Source organism: Egretta garzetta, unplaced genomic scaffold, assembly GCF_000687185.1.
Source record: "Egretta garzetta isolate BGI_Z169 unplaced genomic scaffold, ASM68718v1 scaffold69, whole genome shotgun sequence".
Lineage (NCBI taxonomy): Eukaryota > Metazoa > Chordata > Aves > Pelecaniformes > Ardeidae > Egretta > Egretta garzetta.
Window position 1 is genome coordinate 1,685,866 of NW_009260790.1, and position 14,394 is coordinate 1,700,259.

The 14,394-nt window shown below is 35.8% G+C and overlaps 1 protein-coding gene across 1 annotated transcript in view; it reads left to right on the plus strand.

Annotated features, from left to right (window-relative positions):
• The window catches only part of VPS13D (vacuolar protein sorting 13 homolog D), a 104,281-nt gene that overhangs the window by 27,833 nt on the left and 62,054 nt on the right, over positions 1–14,394 (plus strand). Inside the window, 11 exon segments of the mRNA XM_035901911.1 lie at positions 1,327–1,439; positions 1,973–2,182; positions 4,191–4,456; positions 4,639–4,772; positions 5,690–5,845; positions 6,327–6,552; positions 7,411–7,485; positions 8,210–8,416; positions 8,872–8,961; positions 9,992–10,132; positions 11,343–11,465. Coding sequence (XP_035757804.1) covers positions 1,327–1,439; positions 1,973–2,182; positions 4,191–4,456; positions 4,639–4,772; positions 5,690–5,845; positions 6,327–6,552; positions 7,411–7,485; positions 8,210–8,416; positions 8,872–8,961; positions 9,992–10,132; positions 11,343–11,465 — 1,741 coding nt within the window.

The following is a 14,394-nucleotide window of genomic DNA, read 5'->3' on the forward strand; positions in this document are numbered from 1 at the left end:
TTTTTTTAATTTTTCCAAGGGGTGCGGTTATTTTAAAAAAAAAAAAAAAAAAAAAAAAAAAAAGTAGAAAATTAGGTTGACAAACAGCAAAGGAACCTGTGTAGATACTCCTGTGAATTCAGGTTTGTCTCAGCAATACTGTTGTGCTTTCAGGTGTGGCTTGCTCTTATGATTGCTTCATGTTTTTGAGATTCTAATCTTCAGAAGAGATGTGTGAGAAACAGCCACCATTGCTCCTATTTGTTAGTTCATTTTAGGTCAGCTGAAATATATTGGTGGGGAAAAAGGTTAACAAATCTGTGAAAACTGTACTCTTTTTTTTTTTTTTTTTTTTTTTTTTTTTTTTTCCTGAAGTATTGAAGGTGAGCTTGTATTGCAATATATTATCAATACATTAACAGGGTTTTTCCATTTGAATGGAGCTTTTTGGAGGGACTTGAAGGTTATCCTATAATCACATGGAGAGTGATGATTCCTTTCCCGTGGTGTCTGTGATGTTCCTAAAGACTTAGGAGATTGTGGAATGTGTATTACTTTGTGTTAAAAGCCCCCTTTTTGTCCTATAAATCTGAAAAAAGAATTTCAGTAATAAAAAGCAGAGCTGAGCCTTTTTTTTATTTTTTGAGCAGGTTCTCAAGTATCACCTATCTGGCTGTTGTCACATACTATCCTTTCAGGAAGAGTGTGGGCAGTGTGTGGAAATAATCAATATTTATCCTTATTACTGGGAAAGGAAGTTGTTGAATAGCATGTTTTCTCTTGATCTTGTGGGGCTTCTAAATGTTGTCTATATTGCATAACTGTAACCTTTGCTTAAGAAGCAAATACATGACCAGAGCAGTGGGGAAAACTGCTAGGAAGTGTTTAGCATTCTCTTTAAGACCTGAGGAAAGAATGGGGAAACAGGTGAAGTTCTCCTAATACAAGTATGCTCTTTGTGTCAGGCTTTTCACCTAAAACTGTTAAAAAAAAATAAAAAATAAAAAAAAAAATCAGAAACTACAAATCTTATTTAATAATAGAAGGTACCTGAAACAGGGTGATAGGATTGTGGGCTATTTGGGGTTCTTTTGGGGGGGGGGATGACAAAGGCAACATTTTGTTTAAAACAAAGAAGCTATAGCACAGTGAAAATGGTTAATAGACGTTTTTCAAGTTGAAGGCTACACTGTTGTGAAATGTAACTTTTTTCCCCAGCAATGGTTAATGTAACTCTTTGAAGGAGATATTACAGCTGTTTGCGTTTGTCTGAAATAACAGCATTTAATTCAGGAATGAAGTTAAACAGATGCTCTTACAAAGAATGTTGGTGTTTTCCACTTTCAGACAGTTTTGAGTGGAGAAGTGTATACTTCCATGTCATTCCTCATTGACATGGTCAATGTGAGTCTGGAGCTGATGGATCCAAAAGGAAAAGATGGATGCAGCTCTTTAGCCAGGTATGAATTTTCTTTTTTTACTGAATAACTTATCCTAAATACAGTGCTCATCTGAGAGATTATAGGAGAGGAACTAATGTAATACATAAAATTTATGGTTTAATAATGCAGTGAAATAGAATTTCTTAATTAGAGTCTAAATTGAGAGTTTCAGCTGATGTGAAAGATGAAAGGGAATGACACTGTACAAAAGATAGCGTCTGTGTCTTTCAAGACTTGCCCAAGACAAATGGTATTCTAATTAAGAAAATGTTGAGTAGTAATTGCAAAAAAAAAAAAAAAAATTTCTGCTATGTTGTCCTGTGGTTTTTTTTTTTTTTTAATCCAGAAGGTTCTGTGTGAATGGAAAATATTATCACATAAAGTATAGATGTACTTTCTATCTATGACATGAGATGTGGTTATAGTTGTTTTAGAAATTAAGTAAGTAAAAGATATAGACAGTATCCATGCACTCTTTTAAAAGAAGTGACTTTTAGAAATAATGAGCTACAAAACTCTTAAATGTATGGGTTTGCTTTTTATTCTTCTAGGTTTGATTTTAAGAAATCCAAGTTGCTTTTTGAAAGCTCTTCAAATGGAACAAAGTCTGTAAATTTGGTTTCTCATTCCATGATGGCATTTGACACACGTTATGCTGGACAGAAGCCTACTGCAAGCACGCCAAATGTGTTCAGTTGCATCTTTCAGTCATCAAAGAATACTAGCAGCCCAGGAGCAATCCAGATTGAATTGCACTTCAGGTTGGTAATTCTGGGATTTGTTTGTTTTTAATAATGACATACTTGATCAGGATTGTCTTGTTTTTAGTACAGCTGTTATGAATGTAGATAAACTTACTGGCATTGTATTTAAATCTGAAGACATTTTTGGGGGTGGTCAGTGGTACTTGATAGATTGAAATCTGCGGTTATTAATTAACTGAAGGTTGTTAGATTTTTTTTTTTCCCCCCCCCTCATTGTTGCAATAAAAAAAATTTAGGTTTGAATGTGTAATGTATCGGATGAAGTTCTGGCCTATTAAAATCAGTAGTGCTTAAAGCTTGGTAAGTCTGGCCTATGACTGGTTTGTTTGCCTAAAACCATGTTATAGAAATTGTTATGTATATTGTGCAAAAGCTGTTTTCCAGTAGGTGTCACACTTGTCTTTCTGAGAGAATCAAATAAATACAGAAATGGCACCTCTTTCAAAAAACAATCTATACATTCTCTTCTGTACTCTATCCTACCCTGTTTGGTTTTCTTTATCCAAATCTCTTGGAATGCTTAAAGGCATCAAAGTGGATATGTGTTTTGTTCTAATTTAATACTGAAAATGGGAATTTAAAGTGTAATGTCAGTATTTACCTGAATCAGCATGGTGTTTTGTTTAGGGATGTTAACTAACAAAAAAGGGTGAAGTGATATGACTAGAGATACTGCTTTCACTTTTGGTCAGGCTCACTGACCAAACTCAGCTTTCTAAACTCTTTTACAAGTATATTACCTTCTGAAGAAGTTGCAGGAGTAATGTAGAAAAAAATGTGTGGAGTATTTTAGTCCAATAAAAAAATCTTGAAGACATTTGTTCATAAAAACTAAACTTTAGGCAATTGAGAGAAATTTGTTGAATAGATTTGAGTACTGCATGATGGTTTTACGTACTTACTAAGTTTGTATTCAGAAAGATACCAAGATTTTGATTTGAATAAAACAAAAATGCCATGGGATTTACCAAAAAAAAAAATTTTTTTGTGTTACTGTTGATCCAGTATCTGCCTAGACTGGAGGTTAGTTTGCATGGTATAGCCTAAGCTGGTTTATGAGTGATAGTTTCGAGAACTTTCTTCCCAACTGTTGTGCTTTTAAATTTTAGCCACATAACCATGTGTTAGTTTTTACTGGTGAGAGCATCCTTGGCACTAGATGTAAGCTTTTGCAGAGCTCAGTGATAGTGTTATACTGGCTCGTGCTTTTTGGAAAGATCCTGGAAAGCCAGGGAGGGTTAAAGGCTTTTACTATTGGAAGCAATGCAGGCAAGCTGCTTCTCACAAAGGAATTACAGTTCTTCAGAGATTTTATAGTTCAGAATGTGTTGGGATATAAAACTGTTTCATGGTATTTAAGCACTTAGATTATTTTCCAGTTAGCATGACCAAATATAATCGGTATTCTCGATCACGAAGCCAAACACTTTTATGCCTCCTAGCCAGATACTCAAAATGTGATGCTAAAAGTTCAGTAAGGCTAGCATTTTTTCTGAATGACAAAGAAGCTTCCTGTGCTGCAAAACGTTGTCAGAGTGTGAGAGGAAACACATTGTATGTCTAATCTGAGGGATATGGAGCCAGGTCTAAATTTCACACACAGTACATTAGGTTTGATACTGAACAGATGTAAAATGATAATAAAAAGATCACTTTTAAAATTTGAGACTTTGCAAATTTGTATTGATAATGTAAATGTGTTAAAGGAGCTCTTATAAGTTAATTTCTTGTTACATAGAGTTTTTCAATTCATCTTTTGCATCATTACAGCTTAGAATTCATGCAGTTCAGATCTGTTTGGTTTCTGTGGGTACACCAACTTGATAAATTTCAATCTGTTTTAAAAAAAAAACAAACAAGAGTATGTATTTTAAAGGCCAGACACTCTGTAATCTAAGTGTATCCCTATAATGTTCTATACTTGCCAGATACTGGTAGTTTTCTGCATCATTTTAAATACATGCAAGATGTAAAGTTCATATGTATGCTTCTCTCTTCTTAAAAGGTCTACTAAGGATTCCTCCAGTTTCACAGTTGTTCTCAACAATCTTCGTGTATTTCTAATATTTGACTGGTTGTTACTTGTTCATGACTTTTTATATACTCCTGGAGATACCAAAAAGCGGGAAAATCGCCTTTCTTCCCGGCAACGCACTTACAGCAGTGAAACAACTGTAGTTCCAAAAGCAGTGAAAAGTGGCGTAGTTACAAAACGTTCAGCACTACATGTGTCTACAGAAAAACAACTGGAAGTTAAGATTAATGTGACAGGTAAATGTATTCTTCTCTGGTGCTTTTTAGGAGCTTATCTGATTAAAAGCCATGTTGTACTACTAGTGGACAAAAAGGTCCTTTAAAGGACAGAAAACCAAGAAACCTATTACAAGTGCTTAAAAACCCTTAATGGAATTTCCAGTTGCCTTGTTTATAATTTGTCATTTTGTTTTGTTAAGGAACCGAATTTGTGGTCGTTGAAGACATGTCTTGTTTCGATACCAATGCAATTATTTTGAAGGGGACTACTGTTCTCACTTACAAGCCCAAGTTGTTAGATCGTCCTTTTTCTGGTAGTTTGTTTGGCATTGAGGTAAGAAGAAATAAATTACTTCTGTAAAATATCTAAAATCAGAGGAGCTTGTGAAGATACTTTACTATAAATATATTGAACAGTAGTCCACAGATGATTTGTGAAGTTTCTTAGTTCCTCATCAAATGCTCTCCTTCTACAGCAGTTTTAAGAATGGTTTTATATTGTTTCTGTTAAGACGTTGAAACACTTGACTCCATCTGAAAATACTGCTAGTTACTCCTCTACCTTCCAGCCATAAACTGGCAAATTAATTGAAAGCTGAGGAGTGACTGGGCAGACAGGCCCATCAAGGGCCTGCAAGCTGTAATCATAACTGACTTGAGGTGAGCAAGCAGTATCATGCCATTGGAATATGCAAGTAGGGATCTTTTGTGCGTAGGAATTTTGAGCATGCAAAGTGATCCTTGCATCCTATTCAGCAGAGCAGGACCCCAGCTGGAATGCTGTCTTGGGGAAACAGAGCTGAAGCAGCTCTGAACAATTTAGAGGAGAGCAACAAGAACACTCAGAATTGAGGGGCACAATACACTGGGAAAGTTTAAAAGAATTTGCTCAGAAGAAGAGGCTATGCAGAGATGTGGTAGATCCTAAATGGTTGTTGTAGACCAAAGAACAAAGCATTTTCTGTATCTGTAATAGGAGGAGTAGTGGAGTTAAGCCTTAGCAGTAAAGGGAGTGTTTGGTTGCATATCAGAATCTGTTTTCCTGAACTTGCAGCATAGCTGGGCACTGGCATAAATTGTCTGGAAAGATTTTGGAATCTCTGCTGTTGTAAAGTTTACAAAGGAATTGTATGTAGAGAACAGTTTGGCTATGGTTCATGTTTTGTGATAGAGTCAGTCTTTGATTTCAAGGTTCTTGCCAAGCCTGTTCTCTCTGTTCCTAATTTTTTTGAAACCATTTTTAATTTTTAGGTTTTTTCATGCCGGCTAGGCAATGAGCAAGAGACTGCACTGTCAATTATTGATCCAGTACAAATTCAGATGGAACTTGTTGGGAATGCTTCCTACCCAAGTGGTTCAGGACTGTTGGATGCTTTCAACAGTGAGGATTTTCCTCCTATTCTAGAGGTAATATTAAAGGCCTGAATAAAACTACATGCAGTGGAGAATACTGGATCATGATCTTGCGCAAATTTTTTTGTGCCCAAGGATTCAATGGAATACTTTCAAATGTATAAGAAAAGAATAAGATAAAATTTTCCTGAAGTGGAAAATGCAAAGAAACAAGCATGCAGAAAGTGCTCTTAGTGGTAATGAAGGAGTGATTTCTGGGGTATATTATAGAGATTAATAGTGGGGAAAAAAAATGGGCTGATAATGTTAGATAGTTAGTAATAACTGAAAGAAAAAGGGTTATTTTCTGTATCTCATTGTTAATGTTTATTAGAGGGGAAATCTATTTGGAGACTTCTTTTTACCATTGTACCAAACTTCTTTTTTTCCTGATATATTTGTTTTCCTTTGGGAAAAGCTTTGTTAATATCCAAAGTATACAATAAATATATGTAGAAAAGGGTGACAATCTTTATTTTTTTAATTTTTCATTTAGATTCAGTTGCAAGCACTGGATATCAGATTGTCATACAACGATGTTCAGCTGTTCTTGGCAATTGCAAAGTCAATTCCTCAACAGACTAGCGCAGCTATGCCCGACTCAACTGTATCAATTGCTGAAAATACTGCTAATCCTTCTAGTTTAGCACTGGTGAATGAGTCTTCCTCCTTGACACATGAAAACAGAGAGATAACCAAACGTGTGTTGGATCCCATTCTTGGTATGTTTTTAACTGTTGGAGTGAAGCTGGTTTTTTATATCTAAAGGAGGTTTCTGCAGTATGAAGCTAGACTATATGCTAAACACACATGATGTTCAGATCTTCATTGTGTAAAACCCTTCATTGATTTGAGTTATCAGATGATGCCGTTATACTGATGGTACTATTAAAAAGAAGTAGATTTGTTTGTTTTTTCTGCTTGTAGCATGACAGTGGGTTGTTTTATAGTAAGTTTTATTTAACATTGTTTGCCATTGTAAGCCATCATGATGGAGTACTTTTTAAGTAGCAAACTTTAAAGGGGGAGAGGGGCCACCTCTTCAAACTCATTAAACTGATAATGAAATGGAAAGCATCACAATTCCCGGGTATCTCTTCATGTCTAACAATCTTTTGGTTTGATGACATTGCTTTTTTGCAAACTAAAAATTGTGTGTGGTCAGAACCACTGCCTGACAATAATGAGGAAATACACGTCATAGTAGAAAGGCTTTCTTCTCTGCTACTGCACTTGTGAGCCATGTGGGGAGTTCAAAGTAAATAACTGTGTTCTGTATGAAGGGTTGGTTTACAAAAAAAATTTTAGACTCAACTGAAATTCATGGAATACGTCAGCTTCTTGTAGGAGAATAAAAACAGCCCACATATTATGGCTTGGGAGTTTGGGTTTGGGTTTTTTTTGTTGGTTTTTTTTTTGTTTGGTTTTTTTTTTTAAAAGCAGTGCTGAATCATATGCTTTTTCTACCGTTGCAATGTTAAACAAAATCCCATTTTTCACTCAGATATATCTTAATTTTAGAAATGAAAACAAGTAGATATCTGTCAAGGATTTACGATTGGTTAACTGTTCAATTACAGAGGTACAGCTGGCTCGCCTCCAGGAGCTGGGATTCAGTATGGAAGACTGCTGTAAAGCTCTTCTCATCTGCCAAGGTAATCTCAAATATTCTTAGCTGGCCCTGCAGATTGTTCATGTTACCTAACTTGCAATTAAGTAAAAACTTTCAGACTGTATGGTAGCTGATGCACAGGCAGCATTTCCTTCTCTTCTTTACTTTGGCTCCGTCTTGGCATATAATCTTAAACATTCTCATTTCTCTGTTCTACTACTGTGAAGAACCCACCCCCCAAAAATTCTTCTTGCCTTTTGGGATGTCATGTGTGGGGTGCGTGAGTGTATTTTTGTTTGGGGGTTTGGGTTGTTTTTTTTTTCTTCTATGGTATACCTATTTCTTGCTATTATCCATATCTTTAGAGCACATGTTTTCATTTCTCCCTTTTTGAATCATGTGTTTTACCTACTTCTACATGCCATACATGAAAAGACGACAAAGCTTTAACATAAGTGATTGTTTTTCTTTAGCACTGTTGTGTTTCCCACCTTATTTATAGACATTCAAGGCATTAATACAGATTTATATTATGTTGCCACTCAGCTTGCAAACTTCAAAACTCATTTCTTATTCCTAGAAAATACCAATGTATTTTAATCTTCTCATATTTATATTATTAAATAGAACACATTCAAGGTACTGTTGGTGTCTTGCTATACTTCTTAAAAGAAAGGGAATTAGTTTGCTTCCATATTGTGTTTTAAATAAGTACATTTTGTTGAGAAAGTAGATGATGATTGATTGGTTGGTTGGTTTTATCTAAGGTGACTTGAAAAAAGCAGCAAGCTGGTTATTTAAGAATGCTGAACCTTTGAAATCTGCTTCCCTGACCTCTTCTGGTCGAGATAGCCAGGGGATTGTGCCTTTTCAGTTCATCTCTGGAGTGGAAATAAAAGCAGAAAGTATATGCATTTGCTTTATCGATGACTGCATGGACTGTGATGTTCCCCTTGCTGAGTTAACCTTTTCACGTGAGTATCTTCTTTTGCTGAGTGAGATGCATAAAATTACTCTCAGTTACTTGCATGTTCAGCACCGTGCTCCAGTTTCTTAGGACTGGTGAAATTTCAACTGACAGTGTTTTGGTGGTGGTGGTTGTTGGGGGGAGGTCTTGGAGGGTTTTTTGGGTTCTTTTGGGTTTTAGTTTTTCTTTGTTTTGTTTGTAAGAAGTTTTGTAGGGTTAAGATTCTGATTTCCCCTTTATACATCATATAACAAATGCAATCTATGCTGAGCAGAACCCTAGGGAGGCTCCGTGTTGTAAAGCATGGCTGTCTGTAAATGTTACTTGAAGAGTATTATGATATGCTTTTTGTACCATTTCAATTTAAAAGACAAGACAAAACTTTCCATTGCTTGCTTAACAGTTCACAAAATAAGGAAACACGATTGTTTTGCATTAGAATAACATACCATTTTTTTGCAGGTTTGAATTTTCTCCAACATTTGAGAGCGAACCCTGAAGGCTACGCTCATTTTACCCTCTCTGGAGATTATTACAATCGTGAGCTTTCAGGTGAAATACTGGGGGGGTTGTTGTCTTCTTTACATAAGTTTAGGTAAACAGCCTTGCCTGCTACACTGCCCTGAAATTCACCCAACATGAAACACATATAAGGGAATGTGAAAGGTTGCGTTTTGTGATTGTGTGTGTGTGTGTGTGTGTGAGAACATGTGAACCTAGACAAGGTATCCTAACTTAATATTGGATGGAGGGATGTGGAAAGTAGAGATATTGCTGATACGGAAGTTGCACTGAAGTTTTCAAATGTAATTGCATAAAAAGGTTATCTAAGATCGTGACAGTTACATAACTGCTGCCTCTCCATATTCACTTCTCTTTTTTTAGTGTTTAATTGTTTTGATACATTCAATTTGTTACTTATTTCGGGGAGGAAAAGCACACGAGGGTAGGCAGTTAGGCTGAAGACAATGGATGAACATATGACAGCCATCATAATTTATATTTTAGATATGAAAAAGCACGCTAGGCCTCAATACAGGTCAGCCACTGACAAAAGAAATAATATAGTTGTGTGTCTTCTCTGAATTGAGAAGCTAACTTTTCTGTTATAAAATTGGTGGCCACAACCTCAGGAATTATATGTCAGTAACAAGGTAGGGTTTTGGTTTTTAGAAATATGTAGGGTGGGGTTTTTTAAACAGCCTTTAGACCTTTTTCTTTTGGGATACTGAATAGTAGGCCAATTTATGCTATGAAATTAATTTTCAAAACTATTTCAGAGAACTTAGTTCCAGCTAACTTCAATATGAAGCTGTAATTGCCTCCCAGTGCTTTCCTTGGAATTAACGTGTTTCTGCAAGACCCTACATATAGTATACACTGGTTCAAATGGAAGAGCTGGAGCAACTTTGTATTAGCTAGTAAATTAAATCTGTAGGGCTTACAAGTTCATCTTGAATCGAGATTTAAAGTAAAGGATCTCATTATTAAAGCTGCGTTATTAAATACTGAGGTATGTAAACAGCATTTCAATGTCGCCTTCAAATGTGTAATACATGTGACGTTTTCTGTTTGTTCTCAGGCTGGGAGCCATTTATTGAGCCATGGCCGTGTTCAGTTTCTTGGCAACAACAAGCTTCGAGCCGCCTCCACCCTCCCCGGCTGAAGCTGGAAGTAAAGGCTAAACACCGTTTGGATATAAACATTACCTCTGTCTTCACAGGTAGTATTCCCCGAGAGCATCTCTATACAGTCTAATTTTCACTCTACTGAAAATGACAGAAGTTTCTAATTGAGTCCTGCTGCTGTCCCATAGAAGGAGAGAGGGAGTTTTGGCCCAAGTCCCTAGATACTTCACGTTATATTGTACACAGGTGTGCATTTAGGCAGCCTGTATTTTATTAGATACTGTGAAAGTGTAAAGACATGAGCTACATATTTTAGAGGTTAGTATGAATTCTTTCTCTGCTCATATGAATTCTATCAAATTCATATGTTACTTGAAATTTATTTTTAATCAGAAACAGGCTTTCATCTAAAGCTTTCCATACTTTACAGTACTTAAAAATATTTTGTTAAACTCGTCATTTTTCAGTACGTTGACAGGCGTAGTGGGGAGCTACTCATTTCAGTTCTGCAGTCTCTGAAAACCTGAGCTGTCAATTCCCACCTCAGGAAATAAAAATATTTTGTGCGTCATTAACTCAAACTTCATGTAAGCTTCTGTGTTGTGAGATTATGATTGTCTGCATTTCCCAGAAATATTGTTGCTTATTCTTTACGCAAATCTGAATAATTTGATGGTCATAATAAAAAAATGTAAATGGCTGAGCTTGCAAATGTAACAGAAGAGCCTTCCTTGTGCCTTGCATATTCATTCTTTTCTCCCGCAAGGCCTGTGGAGTTGGCAGAAAGAGGGAGCCAAGGTGGGAGGAAAAGATGCAAATCAATGATTCCTAAGAGTTCTCATGATGCTTTTTAATGCTAGTGATAACAAGTAGCAAGGCAAGTTGATGTTAATACTGTGCCAGAAGACTCCGTTGGTATCTTGATATCTATGCAGGAATGTGCATATAACTCTTAAAAAGAAAAAAAAACAAATTAGAAACTGCTTCTAACATGAAAATATTTAAGGTTAATTGCCTCCTCAGGGAGAGCTCTTACATTGCCATGGGAGTATCTTAAGAATATGGAACTCCACTGAAAGTTAGAAAAAAAAAATAAAATCTTAGAAATATAAAAAATTGGGTTTTGAAGACACTGCTGTGATTTCATGAGCTATTATTTGTAAGAGGCTCGTAGAGAAAGCAGTGAAATAAAACTTTTGCCAATCAAGTGGAGTAACTTCAGTGTTATGAATTTAACATACTTTTCAATTATTTTGTTTACTGCCCCCTTGGAGACATTTACTGTCTATGCTTATATTCCTCTAGAACAATACAAATGTACCAAACAGTCATGGATGGAAGATTACTGTAAACAGGACAAAGAAGTGAATGTAATCAGTTCAGAAGACTGGATGGATTCTTCGGTGGATCCACCGTGTTTTGGGCAGAGTATGATACTCATTAATCACACTTTATTTGAAACAGTTCTGACATACGCGGTCATCTGTCTAATGTCTTACAAACACAAGCATTTGGTCTTCATAGGATACAATGAAGTGTTAGACATATTTGGCAAAAAAATACAAAAACGCAATTTTCTGTTCAACGGTGTTCAGTTCTTTAAAAACAAAAACCTCTCTGGCTACTTAGCTATGAGTGAGAAGTTTGCACTGCTAGTTCTGCTTCCTTTTTTTGTCACACTTCCTCAGCTGAGGAGTGACTGTCCTGTCCGAGATTGAGTATTGAGTTTAGGGTGTGTGCAGTTCAGAGGTGATATCTTTCTTTCTGACCTAAATGACAGAGTTTCTGGAAAAAATGCTGTTATATTTGTGAAACAATTCATTAAGTAATAGCTCTTGATACGTGGCAGGTCTTTTCTGTTTCTTTTCTCCCAGTGTTACTTCTGGAATAAAACTTAGCAATTCAAAACTTAGTGTAAGCAAATGTGTAGAGACTCATACACTGATTGCATGATGCCAACTGTCTATATCTTTCCTGATGCATGATGGGGAAGAATCTACCTGTAATTGTGTCATTTTTTTCTTACCTGCTAACTTTGTCTTTCCTGTCTGCCAGGCCTTCCTCTTGTCTACCTTAGAACTAGGAGTACAGCCAGTTTGACTAACCTAGAGCATCAAATCTATGCTAGAGGTACTGTATAGCAGAGAGAGACAAAAAGGCTTTTTTCTTCTTTTGAAGGCTCTTGTATAATAAACACTGTGTTGTATGTGTGGGTTGCTGGTAAATTGGCTTCTCTGTTTCAAACAAACAAACAAACAACCCCAAACCAAACAACATAACAGTTACTTTGCTTGTACGCTGCTTAACTTAGTATTTCACCTTGTCTTTCTCTTCTGTTCCTCTCTGGGCCCTTCAGAAAAGAAGGGAGAGTTATAACTAATCCTATGTAGGAAGACTGTCTTTTTGAGAAAGGTTATATGACTATGCAGTGTCCCTTTTCTAGAGAGACAATATACTGTGATTAAAAATAGTGTAATGACATCACAAGATTGTTTATTTTATATTCTAAAAATATCCAACAGTATGTTTGATGTACATACTTATGCTTGATTCGGCATGTATATTTAGCTACTTAAAACTTTTAAGACGCCTTCTGAAGAAACAATCTGTTTTCAATAAGCCTTAGGAAGTAAGACATTGCTAATAAATATCCTGTTAATTTGTTTGTTTTATATTTGACAGTACAGTCTTTGGGCAAAACCATCCAGTTTAAATAAGATATTTTTATTTTTTAAGGTTTGTGACATTATGGAAGGCAAAACAGCACACTTGATAAATATGTTGCCCCTGTCGAAAAACTGCTGAATGGGAGGAGAAGCTTTCTATAAATCTACATCTGTGGCCTATTCAGACTGCCCCTTAGAAACATTTTCTCTGAGTGGTTACAGACAGTTCATAGATGTTTAAAAAAAAAAAAACCAAACCAGAAAATAATAGAATGATTTATTTTTCTGAGGTGTTTTTGAGGAAGGTTTTTTGGAGGGGGGGTTCGTGTGTGCGTGAAAAAAGCAAACAAACAACAAAACCTCCATATTTATTGCTTGGCTTTTAGTGGGTATTGCAACTAAATGAATTGTGAAAAAACCTTCCTTGTAATGGTAGTCCTTCTTTTCAGCCAGTAGTCTCAAAATGCAACTTCTACATTATGTTTTCTTTTGAAAATCAAGCCATAGTCCCAAAAACTCTTTTTGAAAAGTCTCAAAAAATAAATTGGCAATCGATTCAATGCCAGAGTAAAAGTTCATTTGGCTTCTGGTCTGCAATTTTGTAGAACCTGAGCTAGCCAAAAAATTGTATAAACTCAAGCTCAACACTAAAAAGATTGTTTTATTTGCAGTTGGCAAAAATCAGAGTTCTCGTTTTCAAGAACTTCATCTTCTTGCTATTTAATTGGAAAGAACTTTCTCTGTAAGCTTTGGAGAGATCAGATTTAAGTCTCCAGTGACAATGTAAGATATATAGGAATTTGTTGCCATTGATTTGGAAGAAGGTTGTATTCGATCATCAATAACTCCTTCAAAAACTCACCAACCCCCACCCTGCGTTACTCCTCCTTGCCTCTGTAAACCTGTACTTAAATTGTTCTTAGTTAGACATGTGTTGCAGTGGGATGAACAGGTCTGAGAACATGAAGTACTTCAGCTTGGTAGCAGTCAGCCTTTGGAGTTGCTGCAGATAAAGTCTGTGGAATAGATTTCATTTCTGTCTTACCTTTCCTTTAAGCAGCTGATTTATTGTGTGTGCCTTCTTTCTACCTCTCTCATACAAAGAGGTGTATGTATTTAGGGAGCACCCACTTATCTTCCTTTTTAAGTAGTTACTGGAATTTGACAGGATTTTTTTTCCTGTGCAAACACAGTAAGTATTTTCACAGATATGATGTACTGCAGTATGGAAGACAAGAGTAACACTTGTGTGCTTGCTAGTAATGCGTACTTGAAAAAAGTCAAATGTGGTAGGTGAAGTTTCTTGTTCTGGAGTTTTGCTGTCCCAGTATTTTAACAAAACCAGATTACCTTTGGCTGCATTCAAATTATTTTTCATACATTTTTTTTTTTACTAGGCTTTATCCTGTATAGAAAAGTATTTCTGCTTATTCAGTCTTTGAGGATAAAAGTCTCTTTTAAAGAGGGTACCAGATGATCCTGTATTCATCATGATAAATAGAGCATAAATCTTAATTATAAGTGAATATGTGTTTAATACCTTAAGAGCATTTGGATGTACATGAAAAGTTACTGATTATGATTGGGTTTTTAGTGAGGTTTTCTGCATGTTAGTTATAACTGAGGCATAATATTCTATGAGACTTGATATGAAGAAAAAAAGAACATGTAGATTAAGCTCAGTTCCTGGG